This window comes from Vulpes vulpes, chromosome 4 (genome assembly GCF_048418805.1).
Source record: "Vulpes vulpes isolate BD-2025 chromosome 4, VulVul3, whole genome shotgun sequence".
Taxonomy (NCBI): domain Eukaryota; kingdom Metazoa; phylum Chordata; class Mammalia; order Carnivora; family Canidae; genus Vulpes; species Vulpes vulpes.
Genome location: NC_132783.1, coordinates 62,903,224 through 62,919,591, shown reverse-complemented (window position 1 = coordinate 62,919,591; position 16,368 = coordinate 62,903,224). Strand labels below are relative to the sequence as shown.

Below are 16,368 nucleotides of genomic sequence, written 5' to 3'. Positions count from 1 at the left end.
ACCTGATTATGCTTACCTTCTTTTTCCTCTGGCAGCTTTATTAAGTACTGGAGAATATTCATCAAGCTTTGTATCTGGTGTTGGACACTGAATTCACAACAGACTGAAATCCAAAATTCAGTGTCTGCCTCTAAAATAGCATCCTGTATAGAAAAGAAATATAGGTAATAAAACCACACCTATCAAATTTATATTAATAACTACAAATTAAAGAAATGTTTTAAAAATATTTCTTAGCATGCAGAGGCATTACATATTGTTCCTTACAGTCATGTGTATCAGTAGATGAATGAGTTACTGAGTGTCTTACCTAAAAAAGCCAATTTATGAGAATTATGTGGGCATAATTCTAGGATCATCTGCATTGCAATTTCTAGCAGAACTCAATGTGCCCCTTAGAGTAAGTCTAGATCTACTCCCAAATCCTATGTCTAAAAAGACATTTTTTGACCCATTAGTTCTGCCCTCATCTTTCCAAATAGGGCTCTTTAAAACAATCATCAGTGTTGGAACAATTTTAATGATACTGACACTCCTCCCTTCCCCCACAAAAAGCCTGCAAAACCATTTTCAAGAAACATAGTTTAATCACTTTACAGCTGTACTATGTTAGGCTTAAACAGAACCAGTTAGCATGCACTACAGACTAGTTCCCAGAAAAGTCAGATCACCCACAGAAAGTGATCTGTTGCTACTGAGAATATTCAGAGTGCCACAGGCTCTGAAAGCAATTGTAAAGAACGTCAAAAATATCCTTAAAAACAGTTCTGAGCAAGTACTGTTAAATGACAGACATGAGCATCACTGCCCCACACATAAACCAGAAAGTATCACAAAATGTGTGTGAAACATCAACATTTCCTTCTAATCACCCTGTCTTATCCACTGACCTTTTCTCCATAGGCAGCCACCAGCACTGTCTTAGTGACATACTGTTCAAAAAGCAGAACAAGGAGAATCCAGAGGAATCTTTCTGCACCTAACGTATCAACAAGTTGAACAAGGATGGGCAGGCGCCTGTGCTCTGGAACGTGTGGAAGTGCATCCACAAAGACGTTAATGATTTTCACCACGACACCTTCCACGTTTCTTGTGACTTCTACAAAGTCTCCACCGTCGGACTGCAGAATAGCAAGCAGGGACAGTGAGTAGGAGCAAATAACCCTTCACAAAGAAGCTTTTAGGTGGACACGGAAAGGTATTCATATGTGCCTCCAAAAAGTCATCAAAAGAATTTGAATAATCAAAAATCTATCAGTAAATACTCAATAAGTATAGATTATGCCCCAGGTACTGTGTGGCCCCAAGGGGAATACAAAGTCTAGGATGGGAGCCTGGCCACAAAGAAGATTTATCATCTGTATGAACAAGATTCACATGGGAAAAGATAGCAACAGGAGGTACGGAATGGTAGATGCCAAGTATGTGGCACTTATACCAAGTTTGCTCTCAGGCCAGCTGGGAGCCTGCGCAAATCAAGGCCTGAGAAGAATGGGTATAATCTACAAAAGCAGAACACAGAAACGGCTAACAGCTCCCTGATGCTTTCAGAATAACATTCAAACTACTTAACTCTGGTACTAATACTCCAACAACAGCTGTTGAATGAAAGAATGGAACGAACCAATACCCTCTGCTTCTCCATGTCTTAGCGCTTTGCACTCCACAAATCCATCCATATTACATTCTTCACACACACACTGTCCACACTCCCAGACCCTGCCATATAATCAAGCAAATCCTGTCCTTACTCATATCCATTCAAATTCTATTTCTTTTTTTTCTTTTTAAAGATTTTATTTATTTATTCATGAAAGACACAGAGAGAGAAAGGCAGAGGCGTAGGCAGAGGGAGAAGCAGGCTCCAGGCAGGGAACCTGATGTGGGACTCGATCCTGAGACCACAGATCACGCCCTGAGCCAGGGGCAGGTGCTCAACCGCTGAGCCACCCAGGCATCCCTCAAATTCTATTTCTTATGAAACTCTGTGGTCCTCCTGGCCCATACATACTGCCTTTATTCTGAACTCTTCCAGCACTGACCTATTCAACTGGCATATATGATACTGATGAATACAGTTATTTTCCTTTTTATATCTGTGTCCTGTATTTGCCAACTTGTTGGACACAGAAAATATCAACCTAATACCAAGATTAAAAGGATATGGTACTGATGGTAATCCCTGGAATGGTCAATAATGTGAGGAAGACATGAACAACAGGTAGTGGTAAACAGAAGACTCAAGCAGATAACCAAGCTCTTTCATCTTCAAGGCTGCTTTTTAGTTTCAAATGGTTCAGCCTTACTGGCAGAGACTCAATCATCTCTGAGTACATGGCTCCTAGAGAACACTTGGAAAATGTTTGTTGAATTGTATATTAACAAATTTGCCACTCTAGCTCTACAATGTCTTACCTTCAGGCAGCCCAGGTGGCTCAGCAGTTTAGCGCCACCTTCAGCCCAGGGCCTGATCCTGGAGACCCAGGATCAAGTCCCAAATCAGGCTCCCTGCATAGAGTCTGCTTCTCCCTCTGCCTGTGTCTCTGCCTCTCTCTCTGTGTGTGTCTCTCATGAATAAATAAAAATTTTAAAAAAATAAGTAAATAAAATAAAATAAAATGTCCTATCTTCATTGACCTGAATAAGGGTATTTATTATCCAACTGCAATGTCTTGAAATATATAGCAAACTTAAATTCACTGTCAGAGTAACATTAAAACACGTATAGTTACAGCCTTTTAGCACAGCATAACCAGCTATACATGTTGATTCATATTTTTGGAAAGGACATTGTTACTAAGACTAATTCTTAGCTTCACTATTCTGAAATTTAAGAAGCCCAAATACCTGAGCATTTCACAAAGGCTTTTAACGTCACTTATTTACTACTAAAGTTTCACACTACATAAACATTTTAAGATTAAAAAAAACAAAAAATACTGGGGAGGCGGGCGGTTCTGGGTGGCTCAGGAGGTTAAGTGTCCAACTCTTGATTTCAGCTCAGGTCTGGATATCAGGATTGTGAGTTCAAGCCCAGCACTGGGCTCCACATTGGTTGTGGAGCCTACTTTAAAAAAAACAAAAAACCCCTAATGATGGTATAAAGACAGGTTACCTGAATAAGTGCTGGAATAACCATTTTCACAGTCTTGTTAATAACTTGAAAACTGTAAGTATCATCTAGGCGCATGACATTGGCTCCCATAAATGTAAAAATAGACATGATATTGTGTAGAACTTTATCCTGAAAGAAAACACATTTTTCAACATTTTCTATTTTGAGCACACTAAATTATCAATGATTCATTATAACTCAGCAATAAAAGAAATAATCCCATTTAAAAATGGGCAAAGGATCCAAAGACATATCTTCAAAGACAAAGAAATGGTCAATGAGCACATGAAAAGATGCTCAATATGGGCAAAATCCAAATCATAAGATACTTCACACACACTAAGATGACTTAAAAAAAAAAAAAAAAAAGACCAACTAGCAGGGAGGATTTGGAGAAATTAGTATTATAAACTGCTGGTGGGTAGAAAATTATATAGAAGAGAAAAATCAGTAGTTGCCAGTGCAGAAATTGTAGTGATAAGAGGGAATGAGGAGTGACTGCTAATGATTACAGTGTTTCTTTTTTGAGGTGATGAAAATGTCGGGGATGTAGACCATGTGATATTTTTATAAATGTGAACTTACTTTAATCAGTGAATAGTATGCCTATTTAAATGGGTGAATTTTATGGTGTATGAACTATATTTCAATAAAAACAAAAATATCACTGATTCTTAATTTTTCTTAGATTTTCAACTCCCCTGAGGGCTACTAACTCTTTTCCAAGAAAAAAAATCGTGTATGCATCAAATCTGGCACATGGTATTAATATACTGAAAGACCACTAAAGCTCACAGAGAACTCCAGGTTAAGAACCTGTGACCTAAATCCCCAATAGGAAAAAAATTTCACTTTCTTCAAAAGATGTACTTCTATAAGGAACATGATTTCCTTAACTGAGGTAGTTTATTTATTTAATTAATTTATTTTTTTTAACTGAGGTAGTTTATAATCAAATTACTTTTTCTCAACTCACTGGCTGAAGGCTGTCTGAGGATAACGGGATGGTAATTTTTTCAAATAACATGAACACAACTGATTATTGGACAGTTACACCGTGCCACGCTGTGTTGACTATAAACCATAAACTACCAGTCACATCCTCACCAATAATCCTATGAAGGTCACTATTACTCCCAAGGACCCAAATTAGCAAGATCAACCAGCTCATGCTACCCTCCGCTATTAAGAGACAGGGCTGAAAGTCCCACCAGTAAGACCCAAAGTCCACTGAATTCAGACCAGTGAGCACTTACACATTTCTAGTGAAGAAAGAAAATATCTAAAATATTTGCTGAAGTCTCAAATCATTAATACTTACAGGAAATATTCCAGCAACAGTACCCAAAAGTAAAAGGGCATGGTGATGGGTCTGTGGCATCTCTGAAACACGGATGCACTGAACAATCAATTCCACATTGAACTTTTCCTCATCTAGAACATCTATAGTGAAGAGAAAGAAAAAAAATCTCTAAGTGGTAGGTACATTCACATGCAAAGCAGGTAATTCTTCTACCCTTTCCTTCCAACAAAGTACATACCCTTTGATATTTTGCCACCATCTGGAGAGAGTTTTTGGCAGATGTTGAGCAAACAACTAAGAATTAATTGTTTGGTGTATTCCATATTTCCCTGCTCCGGTGGCAGAGGTTCTAAACTCCTTCGGGATGCCCCGGAAAAGAAATAATGGCAAATGAAAGTTATACAATTTCAGTGATACATTAATGACCACTGTCCAGAACACATTTAATTAGGAATAACTAAAATATTAACATTAAATGTAGTCATAAAAAAGATGTAAGATCTGATTTTTTTCTCATAAGAGGTGCTTAAAGTCAAATTTTATTTCTTCTCCCTGTTGCACTTTGCATCAACCTATTTGAAATTGTAGAGGACAACCTTGAGGACTACATTGTTTTTCAGACAAAAGCAAATATCCACAATACAAAAGCTTACACTACAGTTCTCTATCTGGTAAATTACACCTAAAAAAATATAGTAAGTTTCACACTGTATCTTTAAAGTAAAGATGCCCCAGGGACATAGTGTTGAAAATAAAGACGCAGACTCTAAGGAGAATGGTCATTCACTATACAACACAGGAGATCATTCATTCTGGGGCACTGGCAATGGGTACCTAACACCTTTCTTTTAATCTTTCAACTACAGTACTTAACTTGCTTTATTTTACAGACTAGTTAAGCAAGAAAAGACTGTATTTTAAAAAGAAGATTAAATAAGATGTAAATGAATTAGAACTCTATTCTCTCATAGATCAAAAGCAAAGGCAAGTGTCATTACCTTGACAGCAGGTTAAAAAGAGTCGGTATCAGTATCTGAGGATTTTTGAGTTTCTTTTTGTGCTGCAGTAATTCTAGGATGAGGGTTACTCTTTGCCAGTAAGAACCTCCAACTTCCTGAACAGATTCTAGATCTTGTAATTTTCTGGGAAACAGATAAAATATTGGAAAAGCAAACTATCAATAGAAAATAAAAATTATCACTCATTTACGCCAAAGTGATGGATATCAAAAAAGCATAATGGTTTCGTAACATTCAAGGTCTAGGGAATAAACAGAAGGTTCTCATCAAACTCCTCTTACTTCTGCTGCATTTTTTGTCTTCTTGTTTGCTGAATTGTGCCCAAGGACTTAGTTTTGTCTGGTGGTTCCAGTTCTATTCTGACTTGTTCAGCATTAACAGAAATCTGAAATATGAAGAATGACTGATGATAGACACTTCCATGGTATAAAATTAGAGAAATAAATGTTGACTTAAAAAGATACAGTGAAAATGTCCATATCCACTTCACATTTCCCTAGGACTCTAGTGCCCAAGTCAATCTCCAGAGGCAAACACCACTGACAGTTTCTTATGTATGCTTTTCCATATCCCAACAGCTATGTAAAGATGAAAACAATACCAATACCACAAAAACAGGAGTGTATTACACACACTGCTCTGCACCTTAATTTGTTTCACGTAACGAATCTTAGAAATCTAAGAAAATATGTTAAAATCCTGAGAACTGCTAAATCTGGATACTGGGACTTCCCCATACTATTACCTATTTTTGTGAACTTGTATTCTGTATTTTTAAATAACAAAACAAATGGTTGTTCTGATGTACAACTATGTACAAGAATAACCTGTACTCTATTTAACATCCTTGTATAAAACAGGTAGATCCCATCTAACCTTAAGATTCAAACCAACACACATACCTAACCTGGTTAAAACTATAAATATTTCACACAATAAAAATAGTGGTGAAAACTTTTAATTTTGATTTTGCACTTGTCTATGAGCTATTTGTCCACAATTCTTGTTAATGCTAACATCTGACTTCTAAAAGCACTGGAAATCAGAGATTTTCAGAAAGTTTGCAACTTACCCCTTTAAAAACACTGCTAATGGTCTGAGCACAATGTGAATTTTTACAATTCACCAATAAATCAAACAACATGCACAAAAGCTTCTGCTGAACTTTTTCATCTGATATAGCTGCAAAAAATGGCTTTGTAATCTAGAGGAGGTAGAAAAAAGGCAATTGAACGCAATAAACAAATGTGAATTCCAAAAATAACCTTTATATTGTTCTTTCTTACAATGTAAAATTGTTCCCATTTTGTCAGCTAAATGCAGTTTTAATCACACATGTACACCATTCAATTTTGCAAAAACAGAACAAATAAATCCTTTTAAAACATGCCCAGTCCACTTTAGCTTCTCCAAGTAAAAAAACTACAAAATTTTGAGCTTGAACATATTTTAGTTTCTTTTTTATAACAAATTTTGTGAAGATTTTATTTATTTGTGAAAGAGAGAGAGAGAGAGAGAGAGAGAGAGGCGCAGAGGGAGAAGCAGGCTCCATGCAGGGAGCCCAATGTGGGACTCGATCCCAGGACTCCAGGATCACACCCTGGGTCAAAGGCAGGCGCTAAACCACTAAGCCACCAGGGATCCCCCTATATTTTAGTTTCTGAAGAAAGTCACTGACCTTTTCAAGAGCTGTTATCTGTATAGTTGGCATTCCTGTGTAAAGTTCCTTTGTTGTATGCACGGCTTGTATAAATATATCTAGACTCTTTGGGTCCTTATGTAAAAGGGAAGCTGAATATTCATTATATTTTCCCAGAATAAGATGTAGAATAATGGCCTCATCTTTCAGGACAGCTGTTGGCTCCTTCTGGACCTTTTCTAACAGTTGTTCAACCATAGGCAACAGCTGAGAAAGCACCATCTAAAGTTTGGGAAATTGATTAGCAAACATTTATCCATATGATATATTTTTGCTTGTTTTACAAAGACATCCAAAGATATGATGTTGCAAGACTGGGAGCTTAGCCAGTTTATAATGATCAAAAGCTCTAAACCCTTCAGAGATGAGTAATTTATGGGTGTCCCAACACATTTTGACAACAGGAAATACAAACTAAAGTTTTAGACTACAATAATAAATTCTAGCTTTCTCTAAAACACCACGTTTCACCAAATAAACCTTCAAAGTATAATGTGAGGTCTTTAATGACTAAACCAAATGCTAGCAAATTACAGCTTATGGGCCAAATCCAGAGGACCATCTGTGTTTGTAAATTTTATTTCCTGAAACACAGCCATGCTCATTTGTTTACATAACTGGCTCTGGCTTTCACAATGCAATGGCAGGGCTGACGACCCTCAGAAAGACTGTGTCACCCACAGTGCCTCAAATATTGACTATTTGATCCTTCACAGAACAAGACGGTCAATTCCTAGTTTAAACTACAAGGGATGACACAGAGCTGATAAATGCCATCTGTTTGCTCCCACCAAGAAAATCTAATCATGTGGTTTTCACTGCATTTTACCCCTGTTTTAGTTCTCCAGGTTGTAGTCAGTTCAAGACTGTGAAGCATCTAGGCATTTTTGGAACACTGCTGCTGACACATGCCATCACATAAACAAGTGCTTCACAACTTCCTTCTCTGTTATCATAAGGCCTTCCTGACTACGTAATGAAAGCTATGGATTTTCCCACAGAAGAATGTTCAACCACATACATCTTACGAATGAACAAATGATTCTGGAATCTTCACTCTTATGTCCAAATACATTACCTTGTGGAGGATTTTCACCAAAACACACAAACCAACCGTTTTCTCAGCAGTGCACCTTCAGTGTTTTTCCCCATTTTTTAAAATCGCTTCAGATCAAGAAAATGATTAAGTAGGGAAAATACACAATTTTAAAATGGAAAAAAAAAAAACCCCACCAATATTTGCTTGTTTATGTTCTGTACCTGTTTCTATACCAACACTTCCCCCTCCCAAATCAGTAAGAAAATTTTCATTTATGAGTGCATATTTGTAACTCCTGCAAATGTTTTCCTCAAACATGAGCAAATACAATAGTATTTTGTAACATTACATGGAATGTACAAGCCATTTGCATTGCACATACCTCATTGTTGACTTCCTCAAGTACTTTCACCAAATCCTTTGCAATGTAAGATGGGCAACTATACACACAATTAAGTAGGTTTTTCAAAGTTTCAGATAACTTCTGATAAGATTTCAGTTTCTTTTCTCTCTGTAGTTCTTCAAATAAAGCAGCTAAATCCTAGAACATCAAAAAAGAAAATTGGATAAAAAAGAGTTAAAGAACTACAAAGGCTAAATGTACTAATTATGGAAGATTCTTTTCCAAATTATGTGATACTAATAACCATTTTTCATTTCCCCTTGAAACCTTAACAAAACGGTATCAATACCTCTCAGTTAGCTTACTATTAAAACCCAAATACTGGCCTTTTAGCCAAAGAAAGCAAAGCATAACTGAAACACTGTACTGTTATCTTTTAAAAAATGGAAGAAAGACATGCAGACATTGACATTAGTTTCTAAATTCAATGTCTTAAGTCAATCAAAATTCCTATAAAGCAAAATGTCAAGAAAGGATGAAACTGTTGATGGGTATACATAGACATATGCACATGATCAATCTTCTTTGCTGATGAGTTTACCTGAGCAGCATAGGTGGCATCTGAGGTGATCTCCTCTGTTTTAGGAACCAAATGATCTATTACCAGATGGAACCGAGACACCACTCCACTGAGGGCCTGAAGACAAAGAATGGAGGCCCTTCGTATTTCCTTTACAGGGCTTCCCAGATTAATGAGTAGAGATATCACCACTAAAACCAAAGGGAAAAAAAATTAGCAATTAGAAAAACAAAAACAGTACAAAACGTAAATAGTACCAAAGGGTAGATGTTGAAGTTTTCCCCCTCACTGAAATTCTCTCCAAAGATTCTAGCAAAATGTTAGATACATGCTAGTGAATCCTCCTGAAAACACACAAATGAGAGCAGCATACCCAGTGTGTACACACACACACACACACACACACACAGAGGAACTATCATATCTCAATTTATTTTGGAAATGTGTGTATCTAAATTAAAACATTCTTTTAAAACTGTATGTTTCTCCACTGTATTTTCTGTATTTTTTAAACCAATATCTTACTGGTGAAAGTTCACCTGCTGCTTGTCTTTCAGCATTAAAATTGCTACAACAAACATCTCTGTACATATATTTTTCCAAGTGTGCAAACTACCTATCGTGCATCATGCTTTGCAAATATTTTGTCCTTAATTGAGGTCTGAGTTTCCAATGCAGAAATAAGTCCAATTTTTCTTCTAGTTTTAGAAAGGCAGGCTCTCCTCACTCTGAGTTGTTCAAGTGTCTGTCTCCAAATTTAGAGAGGCCACATGTCCTGTTGTCTTCTAATGCTAGAGCTAAGCTGGTTTGTTTCTTTAATGTGAAACCTTTAGTTCAAGTGAAATTTTTGTCTAAGGAATAAGGTTGGAGTCTTTTTAATGGAGAACTTTTTAATGTTTCCAAATAGCTAGCCAAATGTCCTATTTAATAATCCACCTAAGAATTCCACAGCTTTATCATTTCTACATTCCATTAGTACCTGAAATAGCTACTTCTGCCAGCTACTACTTCTAGAACCAGCGATGAATTTAACAGGAATGCTTTTGTTTCCCCAAATCTGCAGTGAAAATGCTAGCTTTTGACTTGAGAAGTTTTATTGTGTTATTCCTACTTTGTTGTCACTTAATTAGAAATAATTACTGATTATCTAATGCCTTTTCAGTTCTTTGGAAAACGATAATATGAATTTTCTCCTTCAACACTGATATGGCCAGTTAAGAGTTCATTATTCTGAACCAATGTTGTGTTGTTGGAATGAACTCTATTTGGTCAAATGCTTGTTTTTTAAAAATATGCAACACTCATTTTGCAAATATTTTATTTAGAAATTCTGCACTATTCTTCAAAGCAACTTGGCTTATGGTTTTGTTTTTGTCTGTATGCACTGTCAACTTTCAAAGTTATGTTCATTTTAGAACAAGAATTTGGAAGCTTTTCTTCATTCCATGCCCTGCTCAGTTTAAAGGCACTGAAAAACCTGCTTCAAAGATATATGGTACAATGCATCTGTACAATCAACTGGATTGGGGCTTTCTGAAAGGATGTCTCTGGTATAAAAGACACCTAAATTCCTTTGATGATAATTATTTACTTAAGCTTTATCCCATGCTATCTACTGAGATAAATTGCAGTGACTTTTATTTTGCTAGTAACGATCCATTCCATATATTCCACTTCTGGAGTGGTAAGAAAGAGCTCAACAAGCTTTTGAACTTTTCTGAAAAGGTAAACTGAAAGCTGGAACTCTTTCTTGGTCTCTGTAATGGTAATTTATAAAATAAAGTCAGAAACAAAAACCTGTAAAATTGAATTCACACAAAGGGCAGCTTCAGGCCAAGATACTATTTCCTAAAATTCCCTGCATAATTCAAAACAAACTCCAGTACTAAGCACTAGAGTTACCACATCCAAGTAACATACTGGAACTCAAGGGAAGCAAACACTACCTTATCTAAACAATCAGCTTCTAGGGATGTTCTTCTATTTAAAATCGATACGACTTCATTCTCCCAAGTCATTTTATTTAAACTTAAAATGGCATATTTTACATAAAAATTGAACAAGATACTGAGCTTTGGTTTTATAAATTTACCATATTGTTTGGGTATTAAAAAAAACCAAAAGCAGTCTACATCTTCTTACAAGCCATGTTAAGTGTTTACTTGTCTAACAAAATTTGCTACATGTAGGACTAACCTGGAATCTGCAGGGAAAGTAATAAATGGTGGTTAGACTCCCAAGCCACTGACAAAAACTTAATTCCTGTAACACAATACTATGATAATGCGGCAATTCCTTTTTCTCTTTCTTTCTTTCTTTCTTTCTTTCTTTCTTTCTTTCTCTCTCTCTTTTCTTTCTTTCTTTCTTTCTTTTTTTTTTTTATGATAGTCACAGAGAGAGAGAGAGAGAGAGAGAGAGAGAGAGGCAGAGACACAGGCAGAGGGAGAAGCAGGCTCCATGCACCGGGAGCCCGACGTGGGATTCGATCCTGGGTCTCCAGGATTGTGCCCTGGGCCAAAGGCAGGCGGTAAACCACTGCGCCACCCAGGGATCCCGAATTCCTTTTTCTTTTGAATAGCGTTAACATTTTTTGTAAACAGATTAAAAGAAGTACCAGCCATCACTTCCTAGACCTTCACAGACAATGTACGGAGAGAAGGTCACTGCATACACCAAGTGGCAAGCGTGGAGGACAGATGCCATGGCTAAATGACCTCCCACTTTAGGCCCCTGGGGACTCTAGTGTGTTCCTTTGAGTTTCCCAGTAAAACAAGGTGCATCTCTCCTGTTTCCAGAAGAATATTGTGATATTTGTAAGTGGCATAAATGCAAAAGTACTTTAGAAAGAAGGAAGGTGACAGATGACAAGGCAGCAGGGGTAGGCAGGGAGCCTATCTTGCAGCAATACTGGGGAAAAGTTAAGTCTTTTGATCCTGGAGACATACATTCCTCAGGAACCACTGCTTTTGATACTACAAGATAATAGACATCCCATACTTAATTAGAAAATCAAAATAGTTATGACCTCTAAATAAGATATATATACCTTTACGAATACTCCCAAATCTATTTATTTATTTATTTATTTATTTGATACCCCCCCCCATTTAACAGAAAATAACCATTTTAATAAATCATGCTGTTTCCATACAATGGAATAGTCTGCAGACATTTGCAAATAAATTTTCATATTTACTATTAATATATAATAATGCTTGTAATAAAATACTTGCAATGATACTTTTGTTAAAGAATTAAAGTTTAAAAAAATGTTTAGGATGTCTTCTTACCCAAAGGGGAAAAAAAATAAAATGAAAAAACCTAAAAATAGGGACTGTAATTTTAAGTAGTAAAGAAATAATTATATTCATGGGATTTTTTTTGGTAAGTAAAACTTGAAATCTCTATGTGTATATTACCTAGTATTTAACAAAATTTTGTTTACAATTATACTTATGTGCTCTTTCAGAGAGCTAATGAAAGATAAACATTGAGAAATTGTTTTGGGAAAAGCATATCATCATTCACTTTGCTTTCTCAGAACATTTATAAAGAGCAATTTTTTTTTAAGTTAAAATTTGTTTTGAGTTAAAAGAAAAATCTACAACACTTTCAAATTTCCCAAGGGCCATTCTTATTCCTTTGACATTAAAATCATTCCAGCTTGAAGTATCAATCATATCCATCATCCTTATCAGTTCTCTCACCTTTAATAGCTATAGGGCTTAATTCTGCCAGATTCATTTGTCAGTAGCTTGTAAGTACCTATGTTTTAAAAATTCTGCATCTTTTGTAAAATTTGCAAATTTCATTTTTTCAAAAATAAAATTTTGAGCTGTTTTTATTAGTGAGTGCCCAACTTGAAAATGCCTTAACACCTGATAAAGGAGACAAATTCAAGAAGGTTGTCTGAGCGGAGACCCATTTTATAAGTAGTCAGGTGAATATAGAATTAAATGGCCTGGCTTCTCCCTGTACCACTGAAACTCAGAACATGAATAGGTGGATATTAACAACCCATGATTAATCATTTGCCATTTCTACTATCTGTTTTGGTGATTAAAAGTAGCTTGTATAGGGGTGCCTAGGTGGCTCAGGTCATGATCTTAGGGTCCTGGAATCGAGCCCCATGTCAGGCTTCCTTTTCAGTGAGGAGTCTGCTTCTCCCTCTCCCTCTGCCCCTCCCCCACTGCTGGTGCAAGTGCTTGCATGGGCTCTCCCAAGTAAATCAGAAAAATCTAAAAACAAACAGACAAGAAAGTATATAGTTTATACATACAAACATAAATTACACATAACACACAAATAGCACGGTAAGAGTGGACGTGCTATGAGCACTCTATTAAAAAAAAATCAAAAAGAAATTCTCCCAACTACAACTTACATAAACCACCTATAGAGAAAGCATTAAAATTGGTCATGACAGAACACAACAAGCTACTCATAATACCTGGAGAAGATACAGATGCCAGCTGATGTTTATTCTGTACCTTCTGAGCAGAGAGCATTGCACAACCTATATAAAGAGCTTGAGTTTGTAGTGCTGCTTTCACACTGCAGTTAAGTGGATTTGAAAGGCTAGACCCATATGTCCATAAAACAGAAAAGAACTTGAATAACTGAAAAACATCTTCTAGATGCACCTAAATTAAGCAAATAACAGCGAAGTTTAGTTTTTACTCACATTAAGTTGGTTCCAACTCCTTTTTTCACTACTGTACAATTACAGAAAACAAATAATCTCTTGCAATGATTTGCCTGTCTCATGACTTAAAATTTCCCACACCTATTTTAACCAATGAGAAGGATATAAATGAATTCAAAGGACTCATTATAACGTTACATTTGAACACAATGAACAACAACATGAGAAATAAGATAAGCAGAAAACCAAGACTTGTGATGCTGGGGAAGCCTCATTAGGCAAGCATTCCAAGCTGGAGTGAGCATCACCGATGATGCCACATGCCACACATTGAGAGGGGCCAGTCACATAAGAAACAGAGACTTTACTACCAGTCCTGGCAACATGGAGGTCACTGAAATTTCTTAACTGAGTTACATACATTAACTCGCCCCTCTGAACGGCAGTTTCTCACTGGTAATGAATTAACCAACCAAACAGATTGGGCTGCTATGATTAGTAAATACATCACTAGTAGGCATGGGGCAGTGATGGGGCATGGGGTATGATGACAGCACTACTTCATAGGGCCTGTGTGCATTATCACACACTTTGTTTAAAAATCTACTTTCATTTTCAGTAAAAACAGCCATAACTCAAATGCTCTCCTATAATTTCTGAAAGGGAGAATATGCCTGAAAAAGATGAGCTCAGTACCTTTATGAAAAGTTTCATCATAACCCTAAAATGAATGGCATCAGCACCACTGAGTATCATCTCAAAGAGCCCAATCAGCAAGCGCAGATAGGCTCTGCTGTCTTCTTCCAGTTGTTCAGGATTCCACCATATATCATCTACATGGACATGAAGAAAAAGAGAAACGAAGCACAAACTTATGTAAACACACTGGTGAGAACTTTTCACTCAAGAGAAAGAGTTATGGAGACAATAATTCCGTTTTCTAGAGTATTACATTCAAATGTCATACTTCATCCTACCTTTAGGAAAAGATTTAGGAGCCTTTAGTGCATGAATAAAATTTTTCAGTGAAAATATGAGTAAAACAGAATCCTCCACAACAACACGCTGGGCAGTGTTGAGCTGCTCTATGTAATGTGCCCACAGTTGCACTGGTATTTCTCTGTCCATCATCAGCTCAAAATGCCATTCTGAGGAGATTTCCTGAAATGGTAAAGGAAGCAAAGAGCACAAATAAGAAAGGGTTCTGAGCATGGGTTATACACAGGGGGACTGCAATGGATGTGTGACTGGGTAATATGCAAAATTTTGTCTCTATGTGCATTTAAGTGGGTCAGGATTAATAGCTTTAACCAAATTTATAAAAAGGTTCAAACAAACAAACAAAAAGGTTCAAACATTACTATTTAGAAAAAAAGATACTAATTAGTTACCTACAGCTTCATTTTATCTATATTTTCTTGAAATGTGTCTAAAAACAAATGTTATTCATATAACTTATGCTTATTGAGTAGCACATTTCTACAGAGAGGAGCTGGATTTCCAGAAGACACTTAATAGGACCTTTCTCCTGTCACACTCTTATTGCTAATCTGAAGAGGGTGCATAGTAAAAACTCCAAACTTGTAAATAATTCTAACAAGTAGCAAAATGTGAGGATGTTTAGAAATTATACTGCAGATACTAAAAAGCAGCTTGACAAAATATGAAGAAAAATGATAAATCAGACTCTGTACAGGAGTGCAGAGTAGTAACTTGGAAGGAAAATAACCCAAAACCAGACTTAAAAGAAAAGGTCTCTAGTGAGGGATTACATGGGTCAATATGCTGTTATAGCTGGAAAGAGGCTTATGACTCCCAGAAAGGGTACTAAATATAAAACAGCATATTAACTGCACATATATAATACACTCAATCTGTCCACACTTTTAACACCAAGGGAAAACACCATTCAGGTTATCACATTCTACAAAGGATAACAAAGAAAGAAATTAAGAAGGGCTTATCTGGGCTATTTTTTAAAATATGAAGATTCATTCTTTTAGTTTTTTAAAGATTTTTATTTATTTATTTGAGACAGCACCTGCAAATGGGAGACAGAGGGAGACAGAATCTGAAGCAGACTCCATTCAGAGTGCAGAGCTCGATGCACAGCTTGATCCCATGACATGAGATCATTACTTGAGCCAGAACCAAGAGTTGGATGCTTGACTGACTGGGCTACCCAGGAGCCCCAAAGGTTCACAATTTTAATGTTCTCATAATTATAGGTAACAATGACTATGACCAGAACTTAAAATCTTGAAGGTACATGTAAATGTGAGAAAGATGTGATTCGTTCAGCAAATCCTAAACTGAGGAGCCCTCTGAATGTTGGAGGACAAATAAAAACAAAATACTATTAAAGATATTAAAAGAAATAATCTTATTTTTTAAACTTTTTTTTTAAAAATTTTTATTTATTTATGATAGAGAGAGAGAGAAAGAGAGAGAGAGAGAGGCAGAGACATAGGCAGAGGGAGAAGCAGACTCCATGCACCAGGAGCCCGACGTGGGATTTAATCCCAGGTCTCCAGGATCGCACCCTGGGCCAAAGGCAGGCGCCAAACCGCTGCGCCACCCAGGGATCCCAAGAAATAATCTTATTACCTCAAGATGTGATATTAG

The 16,368-nt window shown here is 36.5% G+C and overlaps 1 protein-coding gene across 3 annotated transcripts in view; it reads right to left on the bottom strand.

The window, feature by feature from the left end:
* The window catches only part of HEATR1 (HEAT repeat containing 1), a 45,400-nt gene that overhangs the window by 13,221 nt on the left and 15,811 nt on the right, over nt 1-16,368 (bottom strand). For all 3 annotated transcript variants that reach the window (XM_072755911.1, XM_026008730.2, XM_072755912.1), the window contains 14 exons: nt 14,721-14,904; nt 14,440-14,576; nt 13,549-13,741; nt 9,120-9,289; nt 8,558-8,716; nt 7,116-7,358; nt 6,510-6,641; nt 5,719-5,822; nt 5,417-5,560; nt 4,657-4,775; nt 4,437-4,558; nt 3,116-3,244; nt 891-1,121; nt 17-143 (listed from right to left, as the gene is read on the bottom strand). In XM_072755911.1, coding sequence (XP_072612012.1) covers nt 17-143; nt 891-1,121; nt 3,116-3,244; nt 4,437-4,558; nt 4,657-4,775; nt 5,417-5,560; nt 5,719-5,822; nt 6,510-6,641; nt 7,116-7,358; nt 8,558-8,716; nt 9,120-9,289; nt 13,549-13,741; nt 14,440-14,576; nt 14,721-14,904 — 2,194 coding nt within the window. The remainder of the gene's footprint in view (nt 1-16; nt 144-890; nt 1,122-3,115; nt 3,245-4,436; nt 4,559-4,656; nt 4,776-5,416; nt 5,561-5,718; nt 5,823-6,509; nt 6,642-7,115; nt 7,359-8,557; nt 8,717-9,119; nt 9,290-13,548; nt 13,742-14,439; nt 14,577-14,720; nt 14,905-16,368) is intronic.